Consider the following 24401-nt stretch of genomic DNA (forward strand, 5'->3'; position numbering starts at 1 on the left):
AGCAGCGAGAAGCCGCTGACGTCGTGCTGGGCCAGCCCCGCCAGGGCGGCTGCGCCTGCAAAATCCGTTCCAGGAGCGATCTGAAAGACGGAAGGACAAGCGCGTGTGCCTGTGCCGCGCAGTGTGCGACAAGCCTTGGTCCACCAGGTCTTTTTAAGAAGCCCAAGGGGGCTCCGAGCATCCCGGGAGAGAGAAGGGAAGCCAAGGCCCGGTAGTGAGATTGCAGAGGTTTCACTGGAAGAGGGACCTTGCAGGGGCTCAAAGAGCCGCAAGCTGCCGTGGGCCTCGATGCTGCGAGAGCTGCCGGCACCGCTCCGAGTTAGCAGCCTTCCAGCAGGTACGGGACCCTAACAGCAGCCTGAGCAGGGAAGAAGTTATCCACGCCCGAGAAGGAACACGTCTCGGGAAAGGCTACCCGCTTCAGCCACGAGAGACGAGGTCCGTGATTCCGAACGGCAGCTTTCCCCTTCTGTCCTCGTTCTCTCCTCTGGTAACAGGAGACGGGCTGACACGCTTCCTCCTAGCGGAGAGTAACGTACCCGGAGAAAAAACCCCACTAATAGAAATAGGGCTATTTCTGTACCACGCTACTCGCTAACGTAGCTACCCTTAGCAAGCCCCGGCTGCACAACAAGCGCACACGGACGGCGCCGAGAAGACCTGCGCGCCGACGCATGCGCACAAGCTCTCGCGTGGCGCCATGTTGGGTGTACACAGGCTGCAGGCGGCGGCCGACGTCAAGCCCGGCGTTCCCACCGCCCTGCTTGCGCGGGGGTGGCGAGGGCGTCCGCTTTTTCCCGCCATGTTGGGTGTGGCGCACGGCACCGCGTCCGACGGGCGGTGCTGGTTCCCGCTTCCGGGGGGCGGGCAGTGTCGCGCTCGCGGGTCGCCGCTCGGCACCGGGGGGACGAGCGGGACATGGGTTCTTAAAGGGGCGGCTCAGCACAGCTCGGCTCGAGGACGGCGGCGGGGTGTGAGGGAGCGGCGGCGGCGGTGGTGGTCGGCGGCTCCGGTAGGTGTACGGCGGCCTGGGCTTGCCGGTTCTCCGCGCCCTGGGTGGGGCAGCTGGCTGGGGGATCCGGTCCGTGGCCGCCTCTATGCCGCGTAGCGTTCCGTGTGGGATGGGCTCGGCTCGGCTCGGCTCGGTACTGCTGGGGCGGTGGGGGCCTCCGCGGGACGGGGCGGTCCCGGCCGCGCTGGCCTGGCGGGTGCCGCCCTGCCTCGGCTACCGAGCCCACGAGTCTGCGCCGGGTAACGGGGCGGCCGGGACGCGGCCTGATGCGGGTCCGGGAGGGCCCTCCGAGCCCCCGCCTCAGCCGTGGTCTGCGCCCGTCCCCTCCTGTGCTGGGAGGCCTCTCCCGGCCTTGCCCTGCGAGGGGCGTCAGTGCTGTTTCCAGGTATTTTTTACTTGCTTGGTGAGAGCCCTTGAACTGAGGTGTTGGTAGGATACAGGAGAAAACCCTCCTCTTGCTACGCCTTCCTAAGCTTGTGTTATGTCCTGCTGCATTTAGACTAATCAGTAAGATGCTGTTGTGGTATGTAGTAAACAATAAGCATCAAAAGTAACCTGTGCTTTTGTGCTTCTCTTAATTGTACATCTTGATGCCCTTGGCGCTTCTGGGAAGCTCATGAAGAGTCAGCTTTATTTTTCACTTTTTTTCCTTTTTCACTTTCACTTCTGTTTCACACAATAAAGGTTATCAAATCAACACATGTGATTTGACAGCCTAAGCAAATGAGCTAGAGAAACTTTGGAAATTTCTTTATGCAATTTGTCTAGCTATTTACTTTCCTCCTTTTCACTCTCTTAAAAAGGGCAGTAGATGCTCAGTGTTCAGAACTAAGCAGCCGAGTGTTGCTTTACTTCTTCAAAAACCTGATTCTGTGCTGCAGAGAGAACAGCTATGTAGGAAGGTGTTTAGGGACAAAGGAAAAGCCTCCTATGATGTCAATTGCTTGATTCATTGACTTGAGCAATTAATTGCTTACTGACAGTCTAGTAACCAATCTATATGCCTGCTCTGCAGTTTTTGAAGTAGCTCATTATATAGCACAGTTTGTGTCATTAGAAGAAATGGAATCTGTTACTGTCTATATGTGCATCTAGGGTTGATTGTTGATTTGTGTTGGCCAGTAACTAATTTGGAGGATGTATCACGAGGCTTTTCCAGGGACAAAAATTGATTGTTGAGACGAGTATGGAACTGAACACACTGCACGGAGGAGGTGGCATTACTAGCATCTATTCTTTGTGTTATCGCCTCTGTGCAGTGTGTTCAGGAAGCTGATAAGAGAAAGCAGGAAGCATGCAGAGTAGTGTCTTGTTCTTGGGTCATGGCCTTTTCCCGCAGGGTCACAGATGCTTTATTCATTTATCTTGTAGGCGTAATCACATGGAGGAGTACATTCTGGTGCCGATACCTTGTACCACCCTGCATTAGCTGGGCTGAATTTCAGCTGACTAACAAGTAGGATAACTCTTTGTGTTAAGGAAGGGTTTTAAAAAAAACAACTCCTATGTTAGTGATATGAAGAATTTGAAAGAACAACAAAAAAACCCAACCCTCAATACAAAGCCATCTAATTTGTAAACTGTCTAATTTTTAATCTTAGTGAGAATGCACGGAAATCTCATAATTAATGTTCACATTTCTCTAAGAATATTGATTGTTTCATGAATTTTTCCATCTTTTGGGGAAGGCAACAGCTCGCTTTACGAGAGAAGGAACTGAGGGAGCATCCATGATCACCCGAGGCTGTAACGATTTGCTGATGGCTAAAAGTATAGCTCATGAGATACTGGTGTTCAGTCAGTTGCTGCAACAGCAAGCTTGTGTCATCTCCTAGTTCCTACCCTTGTGGTAAGATTACCCAAAAGGAGGCATAGGCTGCATTTCTCAGTCATACTTTTAGATGTGTTGGTTAGTAGCTATTTAAAACTTCTTCCCTGGTGTGTATATGAAACATCCAAGGAAAGCACTAGTGAACTGGGAATTGTACGATTTTAAGGTTTAATACTCCGGTATTCTTACTAGTGAATTATGTTAAAAGGATAAACTACGAGGATTACTTCCTGATTTATCTGAAGTGAAGGGTTAGTCAAATATAGTTATTTGGAAATAGAAAGGGTAGGATTCTTTTATATCATGACTTTATAAAAATGAGTAACTTGGACATACATGTATGAAAGTTTTTCCACTCAACTCTGCTACATTTAGTTCCTGATTGCCAAAAACTTTCACTAGATTTTGAAGAGGAAAACAACATGAGGATGTAAGCATGGAATCTTGCTAGAACACTTTGTAGGAGTTGTGTGGTTTTCATTCACAGCTAGGAAATAGCTCTTTTGAGAGAGAGAGAGAAAGAAGTTATTCTAGAATGCAAACTGAATAAACCTTATGGTTTTGGCATTAAAGAGATAATCTTACACCAACTTTCAATTCTCACAGCTATTGTCTTCCATGGCCAAAAGTATTATGCTGGTTTCTTCTCCTCTCACGTTACTTCCTACTCACAAGAAAATTGTGGACTTCTTACTCAGTCTCCATTTATGGAACCAGGCACCAAGGCACAGGCTGCTGTGTGTTATTGATGTTATCAAAACTTCTTCAACAGGAAAAAAAGGGAAAGTTTGTGCTTAATTTCTAGTTTAGAGTTATCAGTGAAGGAGGAAGAAAAGTTTGTGATACTGATTAGAAGCATAACTTGATAGAGAAGTGGCTAGGTCCAAATAGAGGACCCCCAGATGGTGAGTAAGGAATTAATTTATGCTATTTAGCAAATGTGATGGATGTATGACAAATTTCTGAAAGGCATTCAGTCTGTCAGAGGCACAAAACTGCTGCATGTCAGCCAGAGATGCAGGATAAAAATCTTACGATCGTTCAAGGTGGGCTTGTGAAAGTGCAGGCAATCAGAACAGTTTATTGGTCTGCTGCAAGTAGACCTGTCTGGTTTAAGAAAACTTGTCACTTTTGATAGCCTCTCCCTGCCTACAGTCCTTTCCAGATATGGACTGTGTAATTGCAGTTGAGCAATCACTTAGTTAGGCCTTGTGGTGCCCTACAGTTGGTTTAAATTCACAAAGATCAGTAAGACAAAAAATTCTTATGGGTTTTGAGTGCTTCGGATAGCACAGCCTGAATATGCCATGACTGTTGTAAAATAAGGAAGTAAATTTTCTTCTTTTCTAGAGCTAATAAGCCTTAGAATTGCTTCTCAGCTAGTGCTGAAGAAAAGCATATTCAAACAGCATGTAAATTGCCTACTATAGCTTTCGTTACCTTGGAAGTGTCTTATAAGCCTCAGATGATTATTGGGATTGAAAAACCCTTGAAAAGACTATGCAACCTCACTGTTGTAATGGCTTTTGAAACTTGTTTACATTGGAAACTGAGTGTTGGCATAAATAGCTGGCATCCAGTTTACAAGTAATTCTGAATGAAAAAGAAAACATGTGTAAGAAAAACCCTTAGTGATGCAGAGGAGTATCTTAGACCAATGACAGAGACAACAAAGAAAGATTTCATGTTAATTTTTTACTGCATGCTCTGGGAAGACTGGTGGCAAAGATGACTACGTTGTTGCTGGCTGCATAAAAAGGCACTTTGATCTTGAGGCTCTATCAATTCAAATGCTTTCTTTTTTCCCCTGAAGTTTTTAATGTGCTTATTGTCCGGGAATCCTAGCCAGAGAGCTGTTGTCCCTCATTCTTTTGCAGGAATTACCTTGAGGTTTTAAGCAGTTCTGTAAAATCACCTTTACAGTGTCTTTTCCTCAGCCTTCTCCAACCTAACAGCTTCACAAAGAGTGAATTGAAGGTTTTTCAGGGTTTTTGGAGCCATGACTAAATGCATAGTAAGTGGGGAAAAAAAATCTGTGCAGACATAAATTTATTTCCCTTACCTCATTGTTCTTCTTGTCCGAGGGGTGGAAGTAACTTAAGTCTAATCCATCCAGCTTGCAGGATGGCTTAGCACAATATGAGTGACAATTCACAATATGTGAAGAGATGATATCTTATCTAAAGCTTGTGGTCAGAATTAGAATTTCAAAGAACTTTTTCTGCTCCCACAATCTCCAAAATAAAACATGGCAAAAAAGACAGATTCTTATGATTTGCAGGCCCTGCATTTATTTCCTTGCTGCTCTTGTTTCTTGCTGCGTCTTCCTTTTTATAAGACAGTGATAGTTAAGATGATGAACGTGTTGTAGTCTTCTAAGTTTCCTGGTAGAAAAGTTTCATGAGGCCCATTACTTCAAGAAAATTTATTTCTGTAGCAAGCTTAGTTCTGCATAGTCTGTAGGTGCCAGGTTTTCCTATGCAAGGGGTAGAGGTAGAGGGGGAGTTGCACTGAAACGTGTTTAACTTTAGTCCTTGCAGTCTGGTAATGGAGTAAATACCGCAGAGTACTTTTTGATAACAAAAAGTAAATACAGCTTACATTACATCCTTCTTTAAGGGAGTTCTACTTTGTATTTAGGCACACTAGTTTCTTGTTTAAAACTTACCACTCCAGAGAGAAAATAAACTAAAATAGCAGAATGTTGTTGTAATATAATTATGAAGTCTTTTTGTAGGCTGTCGTCTTTTTTTCTTTGGTTACTTTGTAGCTAGGATTTTTAAAATAGTAGGAGGGGGAAAGCAAAGAAAATAGGCATTGAGCATTGATATTAAAATAAATGGTTGCCTTAGCAAATCTTACATATACTAAAAATACATACCAGGAATATTTTAGCCATATCAAGTATTTTCTCCCTGAATATTTTGTCTTTATTGAGGAATCAATATCTTGGATATGAAATTATTTTGTCATATACCACTAACAAGAACTGGATACCTCAATGGGTGCTTTATGATTCCCAGGCAAAAGATGGGGGAATGAGTATCCTTTCTTTATGTATGTATACTGTGTTCTGTTGGAGTAGCCAAGCTATTATTTCAATACAAATGGCCTCATCTTGGGTGTTCTAACTTCTTCTTTAGAGATACCTTGCAATAAAGGCACCTGCTATGTTCTAGCTACTCCAATTAGACATGCAGCTGTCAAGCGTGTATCTTCATCTTTGGAAGCAGGCTTTTTTGGAAATGTTTGGTTTGTTCTCAATTACTCCTGTATGCTTTTTTGGATGTTATAAACTGCTGTGTGGTGAGAAGTCTTTTTGCTACTGCCTAGGGAATGTCTCTTTCTATTCTGCCTCATGGCACCAACTTCCTCTGCAGAGCTACTGTGCAGGTTGTATGTGTTTACAAAAGCAATGCAGGCCAACTCAGTTGCAAACTAGCAGGAATAAAACTATGGCTTTTTGGAGTCTAATGCATCAGTTTTGGATATTCAGCTTTAAACAGACATTATAATCAAACCAATTCAAAGAGCATGTTTTCTTAAGCCTGTCTTAAGATGGAAATGCTCTCTTGTTTTACACGGCTCTAATGACAATGGCTGAAAAGTGAAGGTGGGTAAGCTTGCTGGGAAATCTAGAGAAAGAAAGGTTCTGTCACCTGTTTTCAGTGACACAAGACCTCAAGAAATGATCAGAAAAGACCAGCAAGTAGCTGTATCCTATTATTCATGATAAAAGATTGTCAGCACATTTGTCTCTTAACCAAGTGTTCCAAGTGGTTTTATTTAGCTTCCTCCCACACAGTTATCCTAGCAATTGTAAATTGAGCATATGAACTATCACTTTAGATTATGTTTTCATCTCACAAGAGGCAAAACACTACAGGTGTCCAAATATGAGCATCAGAAGATAAGCACGTGCATACCTCAGCTTTGAGTAATCCTGGAAGTAACTATTTTGCTCTGTATTATGGCTGTCTGCCATGTAGAAAGGTTTTTTCCTTCATATCTTGCAGCTGGATTTCTTCAGTGTTAGGTCAATTCATAAACAGTTTCAAGCCCAAATACCATTGATTTAGGGGGAAAGTGGGAGGAACGCTGTGGGTTTTCCATAGAACTACTTGCTGTCTGGCAGTGGAGTTTTTCAGGAAGCTGTGAGCAAGCTGGGGGAACACAAAGCTTGTCTGTCAGATGTTAGAACTGGCAGACTTAGTGGCAAGTGCTTGTGTTTTCAAGCCATTGTCTGGTGTCAGATTCGACTTCAGACACTTCCTGGTTTAGTGTGCTACTATTAACTTATTTGTGTCAAATAATGGATTGCTAGTTTCTTAGTGAGCTAACATAAATAGGACAAAGTTGGGGGGGCATAGTTTGATAGCTAATAGTACATGAAGTAGCTCTTCATGTAATTACATCAAGAGACATAGCAATTACTCTCAGATTTCAACGTGGCATTATCTTTCATAGGACTTTATTAATATCATGGTTGTCAAGCCCAGGGTGAATTTAGTATAGTGTACATGAGCTGCAGTCCTGAAGTTAATGCATGACTCAACTTCCAGTAATAAGTTACCTTCCAAACTGTACCACCAAGAATTACTAGCTTGGGAGTTGGAAGTGCTGACTGTTGTCTCCTTCCTTCCTCCTTTTTCAGTCTCACTGCTGGTTTGTTTTTTCAATGGCTTCTCCATGAACTCGTGGTTCTAGTAGCATAGGACAACATTCTGGCAGTATTGAATAAAACACAAAACTCAGTATCTGGCCTGATAAAGTACACACTCTTTCTTCAGATTTTGGGTGCTTTCTTGACATGAAGGTAATAGTATAATGTATTTGCAAACATCTGTTCAAAGATAAGAGTCTTATTACCCATTAAATATTTGTTTTATAAACAAATCCTTCTTATGCATGTTTGAGAATGTTACTGTTGTGCCCTTGCCTCAAAAGCAAAGAAACTGTTACTGTATTGTGTAGTGTTGGCTGCAATATGTCTCCTGGGTAACTCAAATACAGCTGGTGAGCTAGGGTTACATCATATGGCCAGCAGTTGTGCTTATGCTGGAATGTGCACTCCTGGGTAACATGAACCCACAGCTGCAAAGGGAAGCAGGACACCAGGGCTGCTGAAAAAGAAGTCTCCAGGTCGCTCTGGGAATACAGCTGCATTTCCGGCCCTGTTCTGCGATTACAATGGGATTCTCGGGAAGTTGTTGTATTCACAGGGTGGGGATATGATATCCCTTTCGCTGTCCAAGATGAGATGTGTTTTATGGCTCCAAGCTGCAGAATTACCTGACTGTGTGGTACCCAAAGTAGGGAGAGGCTGGCTAAGCCTGCAACATTACAGTAATCCAGATATTGCTTGTTCAGTGCAACTACATAATTGAAGTTTCATCCTGTTTCTGAATATTAAGGAATGTGAGATCTTCACCCAAAGAACCAGCTTGATGTCATTTTCTGTGCTTAATCTAATATGGTGAAAATAGGTTCTTTCCTCCCTGTCCCTGCTTTACTGGTCCTTAGCTGTGCAAACCAACTTGAAGGGCATTCCCAAATTCAAAGTTGGGACTGAGCTGCCCTAAATAAACCTCATGAAAGGAGCTTAAGCCTGTGAGTGAAAAGACAAGTCACTGATTATACAGTCAAATTGGACTACTGCAAACTGAGCTATTAAAGGCCTTGTATTAGAATGTCTGATGTTTTTTAAAATGATGGCAAAAACTAACTTGTGTTGACAGAGACTTAGAAAAACCTTCTAGAGCCATAGTCTTAGGCCGAGGAGGTATGCTATGTGCTAAAGACCAGACCTGCTGAAGTATTCTCTAAATCCTGAAGTACTTCAGCTGTAAGGGATCAGGTGTCTTGATTTCAATTCACCTTCAGAGGTATGCACACTTCCAGCAAAGAGCTGTGAACAGCATCCATTCTCTAGCTAACAGCTGGGTGAATCTGCATGAATTTGCCCTACTAGGAGCAGTTACTAACGTTATGTCTTCTAAAATACTGATCTTGTAGGGAAAAATGGAACATAGTTCTGTTAGTCAAGCAGGACGTTTGGAGCGATCTCAATGGATAATGTGAACTTAATTGGAAGCTACTCATGTGAAAGCAAGGATTAATCTAAAGTGAAGGGGAAAATGCATTAAAAAAATCCTCTTATTGTCCAGCTTATGTGCTATCTCATTAAATTCTTGTATAGCCTGGGAGCTCTGTTTTCCCATTGCTAGGAGTGCCGGCTTTATTACCATTCCTTCAGCAAAAATGCAGATTCTTAGCTCTGAAAAACCTGGCTCTGATAAGAATACACTTATTGATGGGCTTGCTTTTTCCTCTTGTCTTTTCAGGCAAAAATATATCTCCTGTTTATAGCAAAAGTTAAATCATGATGTGTTGGGAATTAAGTTATGAAAATCTTGATCCTATCTTTATTATGAGACAGGTGAATTTAAAAACCTTTGCTAGAGTTGCAGACATACCATTTAAAACTTTTGCAGATCATTTTGCATTTGAGGGATTCACCATACCATAAGAACAACTATTTCTAGAGTGTTACTGGAATCATTTTAGGTTGTGCTTGGTTTGTGAAAGTGTTTCCCTTTCTTCTGACTGTCTGTTGAAATCCCTCAAAGGGAAGGGGAAGAACACTTAGAACTTATGCTAGTAACTTAAATGCCTTAATGAATTTCTTTCTGGATTACTGGGTAAACTAATGTGCTTTTCCAACATGGAGAAGGTTTTTATTTTAAGACTTCATTTCCTGATTTTTACCTTAAACTAACAACAGATAGAATTTTCCAAAAATGTTTAGGAAGCCAAGTATTGGAAAGGAAACTATTTCACATACTGATTGTTCCTGCATTTCTCTTAGCTCCTCGGTTATGTCTTATCAGCTGAATAATTCTTTTAGTGCCTTCTAGTCCTAACCAGGTATTGTACTAAGCAGAATGAAATGTGTAGGCTTTCATTCTTTGAACTGTCTTCTAGTTTCAGCTCAAAATACTGATAAAAGGATAATTCTGATGCTTAACTGGTGTATCTTATTACAGGGGGAAGATTCTCTTTAACGTTATTACTTACAAGTAATAGTTCTCATCATGGCTGAACTATCGCCTGAAGAAATTCAGCTGCGGGCCAACCAGGTCACTGATGAGGTAAATATTACAGGAAGCCATCTGGGATAACAGTACTTATCTGCCAAGATTACAATATCTTTTAAAAATAAAGACAGTTTAGGGTAGTGATTCTGCAAGGGTGTAGCTGAATGTTTCAAACTCCTGCTTTACTTGGTGTAAAGCAATACTGGAGTGAAGACTACTCCTAAAAGTAAGAATGAATTTAAATTTATGAATTGTAAAGCCACCTACTTGACTGAGTACTGATCACCCAGTCCTGATTACTGAGACAATGCAGGCTGGGTACCTACGCTATTCTTAATCATGTTGATACTTCATGACTTTTTTTATTTAACTAAAATTAATTTGAATATATTTTCTTCTATAATGACTTTCCAATAGGATAAGCAAAGTACCTGCAAGTACTAAAACCCAAGGGTTTTCTAGCTACTGAAAAAAACTCTAGTATGCTGCCACTATGACTGTGTTGTAGTGCGTATTACGTATAGACAGGCTGATGAACCTTTGTATACTAGTTGCCTTACTGCAATGAACTGGTAAACAAGACTTTCAGACACTGATACATACTGTTAACACACTCATTTTTAAATTTTCTTTCTAGTCTTTGGAAAGCACAAGGAGGATTCTTGGCTTGGCCATTGAGGTAACGAAAAGCTTTTTAATTCCATGGGGACTTAGTAATTTAAGTATAAGAAGCAGCATGTTAACTATCACAAAGTGATCTTAATCACTTCTGTGTCTTTCTCAAACTTTTTTGTGAGACACACACTTCGTTATTAGAAGTTGCTGCTTTAATTCAGTAGTAGAGTTGGGATGACTTAAACCTAATGTTTTTCACATTATGTAAAGTTAGATCACAGAAGGATCAATATCCTTTTTACTTGTTTTCCTCTTAAGCAAAATGGCCTAATCTCCAAATGCTACAGATCAATTATAAAAAGTCTTCTGTGATAGTCAGTTATGGCTTTGGCTGCTGCATCACTTGCTTCTCATAACATCTTCTGTTTGTCTTTTAGCTCACTTTGCCTCTGAACGGTGTGAAAATGTCTTGCTTTGAGGAGGAGGGTAGGGCAGGGCTCAGTTGGGTGGGGTAGTAGAGGGTAGGACTGCTTTTGGTTCTAAAGTTCAAAAGTAGTTCTACATACACCTTCTTACAATCTGTTCATTAGTTTTAACTTTAAAAATAGTTAAGTATGATGATGAAACTCCTTATGATGATAAGTCCTGCCATAGACAGTTCTATGCTGCCAGTTTACAGTAAAGCAAGGGTGCAACTTGCATGCTAGATTCAAGACTTTGAGCCAGCAAAGAGCTGTACTGTGGTATATTCCTCACTGCTGATATCTTTTGCTTGGTTCTAAAACTAGTGATGGGCTATTCTCTTCCTGATTTCTTCTGCTGAATTCTCAAGAATGGTTTTGCAGGCTTTGTTTTGCTTTCTTTTATCTGGCTTCCAGGACTAAAGGCCTTGTCAGCCCTACTGAAGAGAGTAGGAATAAAGAATGAACTAAATGCCACTTTTCAAAACAAAGCACAGCTAGGTTTACTTTTTTAGCTTGATGTTGTTATAGTTCAATCTGAGCACTACAATAAATTTTATCATCTTGTTGTAATATAAAAAAACCTCAACCCCACCACCACCAATTGAGATAATGACAGGTGAGATTATCATCAGCCTAACATAGGATCTAATTTGAAACTTAGCATAGCTTTACTACAGAATTTATTCCTAGCACAGTGTTTTATTCTGAACTTGGTTGGCTTATTGAATTCACTATAGAGACCTTCTGAGTTTGCACTGCTGTACTGAAATCTGTTTTTATATCTGCAAATAAACTTCTTTCTGCAGTCCCAGGATGTCGGCATCAAAACTATCACCATGCTGGATGAACAGGGAGGTGAGTTCTTCCATCTTCTCTAACACTGAAAATCAATTTTATGACTGTAAGAAAAAGGATTATCATTCAAGAGTTGTTGCTGAAACTAAAGGCTTATTAAAGACTACTTATGTGAAAATCAGATTTGCTAATTGGTTATTCACATGTGTTTGTAGTATTTAAAAGAGGCTTTAAAGTAGTTGAGAGACCATGTTAGTTACACTGTAATACAGCCTCTGCTACAGAAGCTGTTCCTTTCCACCACAGCATGAATGTAACTGTCTGCATTTATTCTAAAATGTTGTGGTTTAACCTCAGTCGGCAACCGAGTACCGCACAGCTGCTCGCTCACTCCTCCTCCCCCTACCCCCCGGTGGGATGGGGGAGAGAATCGGAAGGGTAAAAGTGAGAAAACTCATGGGTTGACATAAAGACAGTTTAACAGGGAAAGCAAAAGCTGCGCACGCAAGCAAAGCAAAACAAGGAATTCATTCACTCCTTCCCATCGGCAGGCAGGTGTTCAGCCATCTCCAGGAAAGCAGGGCTCCATCATGCGTAACGGTTGCTTGGGAAGACAAACGCCATCACTCTGAATGTCCCCCCTTTCCTTTTTCTTCCCCCAGCTTTATATGCTGAGCATGACATCACATGGTATGGAATATCCCTTTGGCCAGTTTGGGTCAGCTGTCCTGGCTGTGTCCCCTCCCAACTTCTTGTGCACCCCCAGCCTTCTCAGTCAGTAGAGCATGGGAAGCTGAAAAGTCCTTGTCTAGTGTAAGCACTACCTAGCAACAACTAAAACATTGGTGTGTTACCAACATTGGTCTCACCCTAAATCCAAAACACAGCACTGTACCAGCTACTAAGAAGGGAATTAACTCTATCCCTGCTGAAACCAGGACATAAAAGCAGCAATAGAAGTGCTGCTCTAAGGACAGGGAAAATATTTTTAATGTAGTAAATAGAACTTAATATCTTTCTCAAATTAAAAAAAAAAAAATTAAAAATTCCAGAAGGCAGGAAAGAAAGGCATTAGTCTTGGTATAAAGATAGAACTGAAACTTGTAAGTTCCTGCTTGAAAGAAATGTTAATATCCCACCCCCACCTTCCCCCAATCCATGTTTCAGGTTACTTGTTTCTTTTCTAGAACAACTAAATCGCATAGAAGAAGGCATGGACCAGATAAATAAGGATATGAGAGAAGCTGAGAAGACACTGACAGAGCTCAACAAATGTTGTGGGCTCTGTGTCTGTCCTTGTAACAGGTAAGTTAAATTGGTACTTGGGTCTGAAGTTCTAGAATATTCCCAATAGCTACTGTACTGGGAGATGGTCTCTAATAAAAAAGCTAATTAAAAAATGCTGAATCTCTAGGAAAGTTGACTGTTTTGGTTTGTAGAGGTGCACCCTTTTAAAATGGTATGAGAGTAGCTAAAGCTTACTTGCATCTAACCATATATTGTGCCCCTTTCACTGTATAACATCCTGCACAATTGTGCCCTAATCTCCTTAAAGCTTGTATTTAGTAGAGTACTATCAATGTCCATACAGATGAGACCAAAATGGACTGCAAATAGCTATGCGTAAGTGCCTGTCTGTTAGAAATTTGACTCTAAAAATAATTTTTTCACAAAAGTACTTTTGTACTAACTTAAAAGCAAGATAACTTCTGTTTTGGAGAAGGAAAGTAATATTGGTTCTTTAGGCATTTGGAAAATGTTCATGCTTTAGGAAGAGAGTAGGAGAACAGATGTTGGTGTTAAAGCTTTAATCTTTCACTAGTGACTACATAAATTCTTGCAGACCTGCTTCATAGTACCTTTATAAGATCAGTGTTATGGCTACCATATCCAAATCAGTTAAGAGTAATCTCATCTTTTGTGTGGCACTTGATTTGTACTTCTAAACACCTAAACAGCCTAAACAATGATCAGAAATCAGTATTATAAGGAAAACAATATTTATTTTTGGAGGTGTGCTAGCTTTATCTTTAAGCAGCAAAGTATCAAATTGATTTGTGTGAATTGGATGTCATCATAGTTCTTCCAAGTGAAGGAGAAATAAGTTATTTTAAGAGTGTGACCTCTGAAGTGAATAGTGTGTGTGTTTGTTCACTTTTAGCTCTTTAGCATGAGCAAAAAAACCTTATAATTCAACTGAGAGGTAGCAGAAATTTAGGTAAAAATTCCTTGGAGTAGCTGAGTCTGTTTATCCAACAGCATAATACTTTGAGGATCATTTAGGATAGATACGAATGTGGCTTCTAAGGCTGAAAGTCTTAGAGCTTTAGTACCTTGAAAAGGCAGATAGTTCTGTCCTGACTTCTGGATAGGTGTGCTTACTGCTTTATATTAGTTTTATCAAGCTGATGGGCTTTGAGCATCTTGATATGCTCAGTCTTTGTTTTCTGTAGTTGACAGTCTTATTTCACCAAAGCTAAGCAGCTTATTGACACTGAGCAAGCTCAGAATTTGTGAACTCTTGTGGCACTCCAAATACACAGATAACAATAAAAGAAATGAGTTGTGTACCAAAATGAGCAGTAAGGTGCGGAAAAGTCTGCTAGATTACAAGTAGAGGGCAATGAAGAAGAAGAAACTGTGAATGCCTTTCATATATCTACTGGTACATCAATTTTTCTGTCAATGTCAGAGTTATTTGTCAACCAGTTATCTCCAAAGCTTTTCATTTTTTCATAAAGCTAAATCAGAACACTTGCTGAATTAAGTATTGCTTTTCTCATTTCTCCTAGGCTTAGATTATTTATAAAAGCTTTGTGAAAACACAAAATACTAGCAGTACTCTAATATAATCTATGTACTAATAACAATTTACCTGTTTGCCGGTCTTTACTATTCTTTCTTCTCCATTCTCTCCTAACACTGACACTTGCTTTCTAAAAATGAAGACTAGGATAAGAAGCTGTATTCACTTAACTGGTGAAAGCGGATTTTAGGACAAGGTCAGTCTTATTAGTGCAGATGTACATTTAACCAGCTGTCTGAAGTGATGCTTCTGTTGGATTTGTGCTTGCACGTGCATGATGTCTGCATGCAGGTCTCCTTGTGACTGTGATGTGTTGTAATACCGATCTGAATAGAAAATGGCAATTACTATGGAGCGTATTAGTTGTGGAAATGTTGAACAACTGTTTGAGCCCTTGCTGGTTTGAAAGGTTGTATAAATTGTCTTACTCTTACAGAAATGAAACATGAGAAAAGTGACTATATAGTAATTTGAAAAATGGCTCTTAAAAAAAAAAAAAATCAGGTGGTGTGAAGCTTTGTTCTTAATTGTGCTTAGTTTGAGCAACAATTCTGTTTCCAGCTGTCTACTTCAGATGTGCAAGTAGTTTTCAGGCCACTTGTTTTTGTTCAATAAATTCCTCAGTTACCTCTGGCACCTAAGACTTTGCTAATCCAGAAGCCAAATATACAAAGCTCTCCTGCTGTTGCGGCTTTAGTATGAATGAGATTAAAATACAATGCTCAATCTAGTTGCAGTAAACCTAAAGAGCTCTTTAAGCCTGTGTATGCATAAGGAGCTAGAATTGACTAGTTCAGGTTTCTTTAGGGTTCTGCTGGGTGCAACAGTTCCATTATGAACTGAGAAATTATTCCATTTCTTCCCCTTGATGTATTCATACTAGATTACTTTTCATAGGATCTGACCTATGAAATAAAATTTTCTGATTTTGATTACATAAATGCCAGAAGAATGAGGGGAATATTTCTTCATTACAGCTAATTTCACACCTCTTCAAATGTGAAATATCTGGGCTACTGAAAGGCACTATAGATACAGAAATTGATTACCTGTAATTGTAAAGTTAGATGTGCTGAAAGACACTACAGATTTCCCTTCATAGGCTTTTAAAGAAGCAGGAAAATGGCAGTGGAGTCTGGATTATTTATCTTAAACCTGAAAATGCCAGCAAGCAAGGTGAATGTGAGAATATTCTTCTCAACATACGTTCTTTAGGGTTCATGAGAACTGACCCCAATTTAGATCAGTTATTTTTTCTGTTATATTTTCTTCCCCTCTTGCTTTTGTGGGTCTGTGATTCTTGAGATTGCTTCATGTCAGTGTGCTTTCTTTAATTTTTTTTTTCTTTTCTGAATTATGTGGTAAAAGTGTAATGGTAAGTTGGTTTGTTGCTTTAATGGAGTTAGTACAATTGAATTGCAGAATGAAGGAGCTATTTAAACATGATTACTGTTATTTCATAATCAAAATTAACCTGAGAAACATTAACTTTAAAAAAAGACTTGGCAACAGAGTATGTTTGACAAAAACAGTAGAGATTGTTTTCTTGCATAGTGTAGCTACTTGTATTTGAGGGAGTGTTTTCCTTCATCCCCATTTCTTCCCTGAAAAGTAATCCTAACTCTAGACTAACTCCTGTTGTAAATGCAACTTGACTTTATGACAGTGTAAGTTTTCCTGTTACTGTCATAAGCTTCCCCTCTTCTGGTAAAGTATATTACTTTGGGGAAATTACTGTGCTTGTATTAAAGCTTAAGACCAAATTAATCACTGTCCCTAGAGTAACTCAGTTATGTTTCTACTATCCCAATATAAGAAATTGTATTGTATAGACAAGGCTTTGTCTATACAAAATCTAATCTCTCTCAGGCACAAGACAAATGTTTCTGAAAATCCTAGATTAATACAAGAACTTCAGTCAGGTAGCCGTATTTCTGATCTAGCTGTTCAGACTTCTTATTTTTACTGAGTAGGACGAAGAACTTTGAGGCTAGCAAGGCATACAGGGCAACCTGGGGAGATGGAACGGAGAACTCAACAGATCATGTGATATCCATGCAACCAAGAAGTATAAATCAGCAGCAGCCTCAGACTGCTGGAGGACCGAGTGGTGCATATATTACAAGGTTTGCTTCTTCATATTTCTCAATCTCAAATGCAGAAATCCTAAGCTACCAGCTGTCAGCTTCTTTCAGTTGTATTTTAGGCGAAGTTGCTAAATAGTAAGGTTTTTTTTTACTACTGCTTTGAGGAATTGTTACTGCTTGGAGAGGAGATGGCAGACACCTACACTTTCAGTATTATAGTGCTCATCTTACCACTATGAAAAAAATGAAAGTGTGGTATTATCAGTCTGTTTCTGGATGTGAGGACTATAGAGCTTAGTGCTCAGTTATTGAGGGGACTGTTAAAAATATCAAGGACTCTTCTTGTCATAAAGTATATTTGAGACAAACTCATGCCTTAAACTTCCTCTGGTAGTTATTATTTTAAATTCTAAGGCTATTTTTGTAATAGCAGCTAGCTTAGCACCCTTTTTTTGGTGAGCTGCTTGCTTGGAATACATGGGGTTTTAAAAGCGGAAAAACATACCTTGGCTTGAATACATTGCCTGTCAGATAACTGTGCAACAAACAATTTCTATTAAAGTAAATTTAGGGTAGGGAAAAGCAAGTTCTTGGTTCTTGGAAAACATTGTCATAATTATTTGAACAGGATAACAAATGATGCCAGAGAAGATGAAATGGATGAAAATCTTGCTCAAGTGGGAAACATTCTTGGGAATTTGAAAAACATGGCTTTGGATATGGGCAATGAGATTGATGCCCAGAATAAACAAATAGAACGGATAAATGTAAAGGTAAGTGCCAAAGGTGCTCTCTGCCTTCAGCTTAGAGGTTGTTACTGAGAAGTTATAAGGAATGGGCTCACTGTCCTATCTGCCTGTATTTGCACTAAATATGCATTAAGATTATATCATCCTCTAGGTTGCAGTCATTTGAACAAGAGATACATCTTGGTGTTTGGGTGTGTAGCTGAAAATTCAAATGCTTCAGAGTGTCAGGAAACCTAAAAATACAGCACAGGTCACTGCTTACTCTGAAAACAACTAAGCTTGATTGGATCAAAAGGGCAAACATTTACTGGAGGTATAACTGGGGGATTGTTGCTCACAGGGAATCTTGTATGTGGTAGGGAATAGGTATTTTTAACAATAGCAAGATTCTTCTGGAATTCCTAAAAAGTCACTATAATCATTGACTATAAAATAAAACACAGGTAACTCATTGCCCTAATTCTTGTGGACAGGTTAATATTGGGGCTGGAAAGACTTTGGAATAATAGGTTTTGTAGGTGCGTGGGGACATGGCCTGCTGTCGTCTGCACATGAAGTTAGCCATAGCCAGTAGCATCTTTTTCTTTTTTCTTTTATTGCTTTAAAGATTAACTTCCCAAAACAGATTAATCATATGTAAATGTCGGGGGGGGGTCTTTCAGAGGGCAACCTATGAGGAAGTTAGTTATATTTTAGAAATCCCCATATTCTGAAATGAATAGAAGTTCTTTTACAGGCATCCTGGTTAAGAAAGGAAATGAAAGCTTTAATGAATAGTGTCCAGTAAAGATTTAAAAAAGCAGAAGTGGATACCAATTGCTGTAAAAATATAAATTAAGGCAAAATGAGAAGTTAAAAATATCACTGAAATGCCCAGTAGAGTTAAAAGCAAGAGGAATGGAATTTCCTCAAATATACAGAGCTAGTCTGACATAAATGCTGGTTGTACCTATGTCAGCATGATCTTATGGAGGATGCCTTAATTGTCTTTCACTGTTCCCTGAAACTGCAGATCTGAGGTGGTTATCAAGTAAAAACTCAAGCACTTTAAAGAACACTAGAAAAGCTAATCGTAGTTTAAAATGAGGTGTGAAATTCTTACAACTTATGAAGTGGACTGAAAATTGCCTGGTCAAATTAACTGCAAGTGGGAATTACTGTTTTTAGCAGTAGTGTTTCTGGTAGTTTCAAGCAACTGTTTCAAGTTTTGGCCTGATGCTCTTTCATTCTAGTGGTCTGAATAAATCTTGCTGATCAAGTCTAACTATTGAAATATGATGTAAACAAGTTAGAATTGTTTTACAAAACAGCAATAAAAATGAAAGTGCAGTTCCTGGCTTTGACTGGCAACCTGCCTGAGGATATTTAAATTGATCCTTTTCTGCTGATAACTGTTTTTAAATCTAGTGAACAGTGTTTCTTTATATGGTACTGTCCTTTGGAGTTTTACCCTCAACATTTTGATTTGGTTTCCACAAAGAGCAGTATTAAGCTTAACTTCAGAATAGAGCTGATGCTTCTGTTTTTATTTAAAAAAAAAAAAAAAAAATAAAAATTCCAACTAACCTGGGAAATATATAGGCTTGACTGGGTGACTTTTGTTAGCCTGCAGTGTTAAGCAGGACTCCTAGTCTGAATAAACCCCTAATAAAAGCTTATGTTACTGGCTTTTTCCAAGAGGAGGATCTGGTAGCTAGAACAATGTTTCCAAGGTGGTGTTAACAGTAGATTCCTGCCCCTTCCCAACCCTTGACCCAGAGGGCAGGAAGGAAAGAACAGGAGGGAAGGGCTTGAACTGGCAATGTCCTCTTCCCAGCCCACTGCAGTATGAAGGTGTGAAATGGCTAATACTTGGCACAGGTAGAGCTTCTCAGGAGTTCCACTTCTCATGGTGAGGGCAGAGGCTAGTTTTGTGCTTATTACCCCTCCTGCTCATTTCCCCACTGCAGGGTGGATAATCAGGGAATTATTTCGACGCTCCTTATCGCACCTTTCAGTAAAACTATATTTTGACGCTCGTTCAGCCCAGATGCTGTAGCTGACTTTCGATGCTTTATAGTAGTAAAACAATTATAAAATAAAGTGCTTTTCTTACAGATACCATACTATGATGACACTAGGACACTGGAGGTTGTGCAGATGAAAACCAGGGATTTGCACTAAGCAAAATAATTCTGACATTATGCGCATAGGTCACTTCCAGTTTTGATTATTACTTCTAGTCCATAGCAACAAAGTTGCTCTGTAGAGGTCCTTAAGATGTCTAAACACTTGGAGAGAGGGAATTTTTATCCCCTTGTTCTGTTAATATTCTTACAGCAGCTTGCTTCAGCAAGTCAAGATGTTTTGAGGGTCAGCTAAAGACTAAAAACGGTTTCTCCTGATTATGTTTCTGCCAAAATTGACAGCCTATGCTGGCTAAAAAAAAAAAAAAAATTACTTCTAGCTTATAAAAGTTGCTCCCCTTCTGTCTACCACAGCGATAATACCCTGCAATTCAGAAGTTCATGTCAGTTTGAACTTTTAAATTTTTGCATGAAGTCTGCAAATGACCTATGAATTTGTCTCTTTCAGGCTGATACAAACAGGGAACGCATTGAGCAAGCCAACATCAGAGCCAAGAAACTAATTGACAATTAAAGCCTCCTGTCATTGTTCAATGACACTATCTGTCCAGCTGCAAGCCACCGTATTCATGGATCTGTGAAACTTCTATTCTGAAATAAGAGGGGCTGGGGAAAAATGAAGCAGTACCCTTTCTATAGGGATTAATTTTCTTTTTTTTTTTTTTTATTGCTTCATGTAAACGTGGCCTTGACTCCAAGAAAGCAGCCAGCATAACTTCCTCCTACTCATCTACCTTCACTTTCTTTAAATTGCTCAGGGCTAAAAGTGTTATGGCTTTGAGAATCTTCTTGCATGTTTTATTCCCCTTCCAAGTCTCTTTTTTTCCCTGCACCCAAAATACAGTCCTTTATTGAAGTTAAACAAGCAGGGTAACCTGAATTCACAGTTGTGGGAAGTTGGAGAGGGCACTTTGCACTGTTTGAAATACCTCATAAGTTGAGTGTCTTCACTAAAATAGGGACTTGGTGAATATTGTCTGACTTGTATCTCTAGCAGGCTAACTATAGTTTTACAGTCCAAGCCACATGATTGGTTTGGGGTTGAGTTTGTGGATTACAGAATTGAAGAGGCCCACTACTTACTACTTGTGGGTTGAGGGCTTTAAAACACTTCCTAAACACGCAAACTTTAATGTAAAGGTAACTGGAGGGGTATACAGGTTTCCATTTCTTTACTGTAAATTGACATGGGTTTAGAGGCCATGACTAGGAAATTATGCTGCATTGTTCTGATAATATTTGTTGCATGTGTATATATACCTGATCTAAACCCCATGCACATGTGAGTAGAATAAAACAAAACTATCTCCCTAAAGTATTTATTTGATGGAAAATTTTATGCCCCTCATGTAAAAGTTAACTTTTAAGTGTTTGAATGATGCATCTTAACTGGAAGAAACTGAGTAGAAAAGCATGCAGCTTTCTTGCATCCCATATCAGATTCTATTTTGGCCAGTTTTCACTGGAGTTCAGTTTATGCCTTTTTCCAGTGCAGAATAATGACTGAGATCTGGTGCAGAGTTTGTTCTCAGCAGTGACTTTGGGGGAACTTTTTAAACCTACTGAAAACAGAGAAGCTTATTATGAAACTTCTTTGTCACAAGTCTGGAGGAAGCAGTACCTATTTAAGAACTGTATGCTAGTTCTAAATAAAGTAGTTCTAAATAGATTCCTGACTGGTTTATTATTGCAGACTCTAGGACTGGAAATATTACATGTCCAGTTGCTTGCAACTAAAATGTTCCTGTTCTGTTGCAGAACAGAGGAGTTTCTGACCAGGTGAGGCAAAGCTCTCTTCCTATGAAGAGGAAAAACATTTTGGCTACTGTAATATAATCAGATTTATTCCCAGGATTTTCTTGAATTTTTTTTTTTTGAAAGTAAATTGCAAGTGACCTGTATAACTTTAACTCTACCCAGCAATATATTCTGCCTGTTTTAAAGGTGGAAATGATGCTTTGGACTAACCTGTGATACTCAGTGTTAGATGGCAAAAACCTTCAAACCAAATTGATTGGAGGAATAATTAAAACTAATAGCATTATGGGCTGGTTTTTTGGAAGGACAGCCCACAAGTATCCTGTAGCCATTAATAATAAATCCCAGGGCGAGAGAGATGACACTGGTCTGCTGAAATGTAAGACAGTGTTAAGTGTTTTGTTTTGTTTTTCTTTTCAGTAGAAATACAATCAGTATTACTGGTATATTCTCAGTTCACCCCAGGACAACTTGATATTTAAATAAGAGAAAAACAAACAAAAAAAACCCCCAAAATGACAAACAACACCCTCCTGCCCAAAACTGACCAAAGGATGGAGCTGCTGCATGTAATAAATAGGCCAGTGGTAGACTGTCTTATGTGAATAAGGTAAAGTCCTTTTAGGGGACTGGATACTTCAGTAGTGCATGTTGGCTTCTGTCTGTCTTCCAGTATTTGTTGGAAAGCTAATGAATTTTAGAAGCTCATTATCTAGCCCATTAGTAATGAAAATCATGTGCTTAAAAACACAAGTAGCAAAGAAGTACTTTTAAGAACATTGTGTAGTAAATTTCTAAACCACTTGCATGGGAAGGCATAGGGCATTTGTATGCTTTTTTTTTCCTTCTTACAAACTTCAGGTTAACTGAAGGAATATTTGCTGCTGGTTGTGAAAGCAAAGCATACGTTATTTAATTATGATTGTCTCCTGAAACAGAAGACTAAAGTGGTTGCCTTATTCTGCTTACAACAGTGCAAACCTGCTCTGCAGCATCTGGACATTCCAAACATTGGAATGTTTTCTCCCTTGCCATTACAAGTCCATGTTCTTGACTTCCCTGAGCTCTAACAACAAATTAGCACGTTGGCTGAGAGAATGCTGTGATTGGTGTATCAGAATTGTAATATTGCAATGAATACCACACAAGGAAATAATTTCTGAGACTCTGAGCTTGAGTATTAGCGGAGTATCAATACAATGTTCTGATGCAGCAAAAGCCAAATCCGTGAGGGAGTTGGTGCCTTTATGTTAGTGAACAACACAGTCTGCTTCTTGGATTGTCTTACGGTTGTCTGTAGAATAGATGCTTAATTTCCATATCTATGGGATGGAATCAGCACTTGTCCATCTTTGTATTTCTGAATGCTATTAAGAATGAAGGTTTACAGTTTCTGCTTTTGATTGTTAAACTATATATTGTACACAGAAAATACATACTTTTATAACTGAATGTGTGTTAAAACTATTTTCTCTTAGAAATGTCTTTTGTTTAGTTTCCTGTCCTTGAAAAACTTGGCAGAACTAGTTGCTATGATGCAACTAGGAAATTTCCCTTCTATTTTCATTTTGCAGAAATCCTAATGCTAACAAAGGAATGGGTGTAGTTTGGAAGAGAGGAATATTTTGGGGTTTTTTAACTCTAGTTTTCATCCCTGCATAATCAACATCACCTAACTTCAAACTATGAAATGTCCATGTCTTCTTTGAAAGACTGCGATTTGACATGGGACTATACTTCAGGATGATAAAGGAACTAAACAGAATAAAACTCTCCAGTGTTGGTAACAGATGCCTAGCAAACACCTAGTCCAGTAAGTGAAGTCTACTGATTTAACCTACTGCCAACGCAATTTCACTTGCAAAGCAATTTAGAATTGTATTTTCTCTGATGCTCAACCCTCAGATTCCCAGAATGCTCTTAGCAGGGAGGAGGTGGGGGGGAAATACAGACTTGTATACAGACAGTACTTGCAGCAGTTCTGAGCTGTAGCAGAGAATAGCGTATCTGGGAATGGCTTGGAAGAAGTACTTCTCATACTACTGTGGGGCTGTCTAGTGTATTTCTACCAGTAACTAGGAAAAAAAAAAATTAGGGACAGCCTGCATATGTAACCATTCTGAGTATGCAGCACATGTCCTATAGGTACACTTAAACCATGATAGTTGGTAAATTCAAGCTAGCCTGCTCTTGATGAAAGATGAGTTAAGCCTCTCAGCACAGAGGTAGCTATAGGATGAACTGCAGCACATGCTGCTTGTGCAGTAACTTGCAGAACTTTCCTCTGTGAAGGCTATACGGTGAAACAATTTGCTGTTTACACAATGCAGTGACTTGCAGTTGCTAATTTACCCTTGCTGCACTTGAAACAGCAATGTGCTATCTAAATGTTGATTGAATAAATGCATGAAAAGTGTATCTTACTGTAATGGAAAATCGGAGAGCAAGTAAAATAGGTCTGACACAAAATACATGAATGGTTTATACTGTTAACTAGGGTAATATTTTCTATTTTGATAATGCCAAAACTAAAAAGCTGCAAGTGTAACTGTGCATGGAAATAAAATAGTTTTGTAGTATCACTTGTAGGGTGGGTGTGGTGAGAAAGGAAAACTGAGAAACACAAATATAAAACTACTAATTATTTATGTGTACATTATGTGTAGCTAATACTTCAAATGGGATTTAGGTTATCAAATGGAAGGAGCTGAACTTAAAACAAGCCTGGGGCTTTAAACTATTCACTGCTGAATTTTTACATGTCATAATCTGTGGAGTGTATTAGTATGAAGCTGACTAGATTTCTGACTATACAGGGCCTTGCATTATGGTAACATACAGGTTGTGTTCTTAAAGCACTTCCCTAGTTATATCTGGCAAAACAAAGTAGTCTAGTAACATTTGTCTGCTGTCAGCTACTTCTTACAGGAAGATAGTTTTTTCCATAAAGTAACACCTGGAATCGGAGTTCTTAAGTAAAACTGGTTCCCTGTTTAATGATGGATCTCATCCATCTTTTGAATAAGGAGCTGATGTTCCCTAAAGCACTCTTATAATAGCT

At 39.5% G+C, this 24401-nt stretch overlaps 1 protein-coding gene across 2 annotated transcripts; it reads left to right on the forward strand.

Annotated features, from left to right (window-relative positions):
* The first annotated feature begins 420 nt into the window (after positions 1 to 420).
* On the forward strand, positions 421 to 22792 carry SNAP23 (synaptosome associated protein 23). 2 transcript variants are annotated; one of them, XM_076344680.1, is made up of 8 exons: positions 421 to 438; positions 9890 to 9994; positions 10578 to 10619; positions 11826 to 11874; positions 13002 to 13119; positions 16594 to 16746; positions 17336 to 17480; positions 20031 to 22792. In XM_076344680.1, the coding sequence occupies exons 2-8, from the start codon at positions 9938 to 9940 to the stop codon at positions 20094 to 20096; spliced, it is 630 nt and encodes a 209-aa protein (XP_076200795.1). In that variant the 5' UTR covers positions 421 to 438; positions 9890 to 9937; the 3' UTR covers positions 20097 to 22792. The 2 variants fall into 2 exon arrangements, with proteins under 2 accessions (XP_076200795.1, XP_076200794.1); XM_076344679.1 differs by lacking the exon at positions 421 to 438 and adding an exon at positions 889 to 1012.
* Positions 22793 to 24401: the final 1609 nt, after the last annotated feature.

The sequence above is a fragment of the Aptenodytes patagonicus genome, chromosome 7, assembly GCF_965638725.1.
Source record: "Aptenodytes patagonicus chromosome 7, bAptPat1.pri.cur, whole genome shotgun sequence".
NCBI lineage: Eukaryota > Metazoa > Chordata > Aves > Sphenisciformes > Spheniscidae > Aptenodytes > Aptenodytes patagonicus.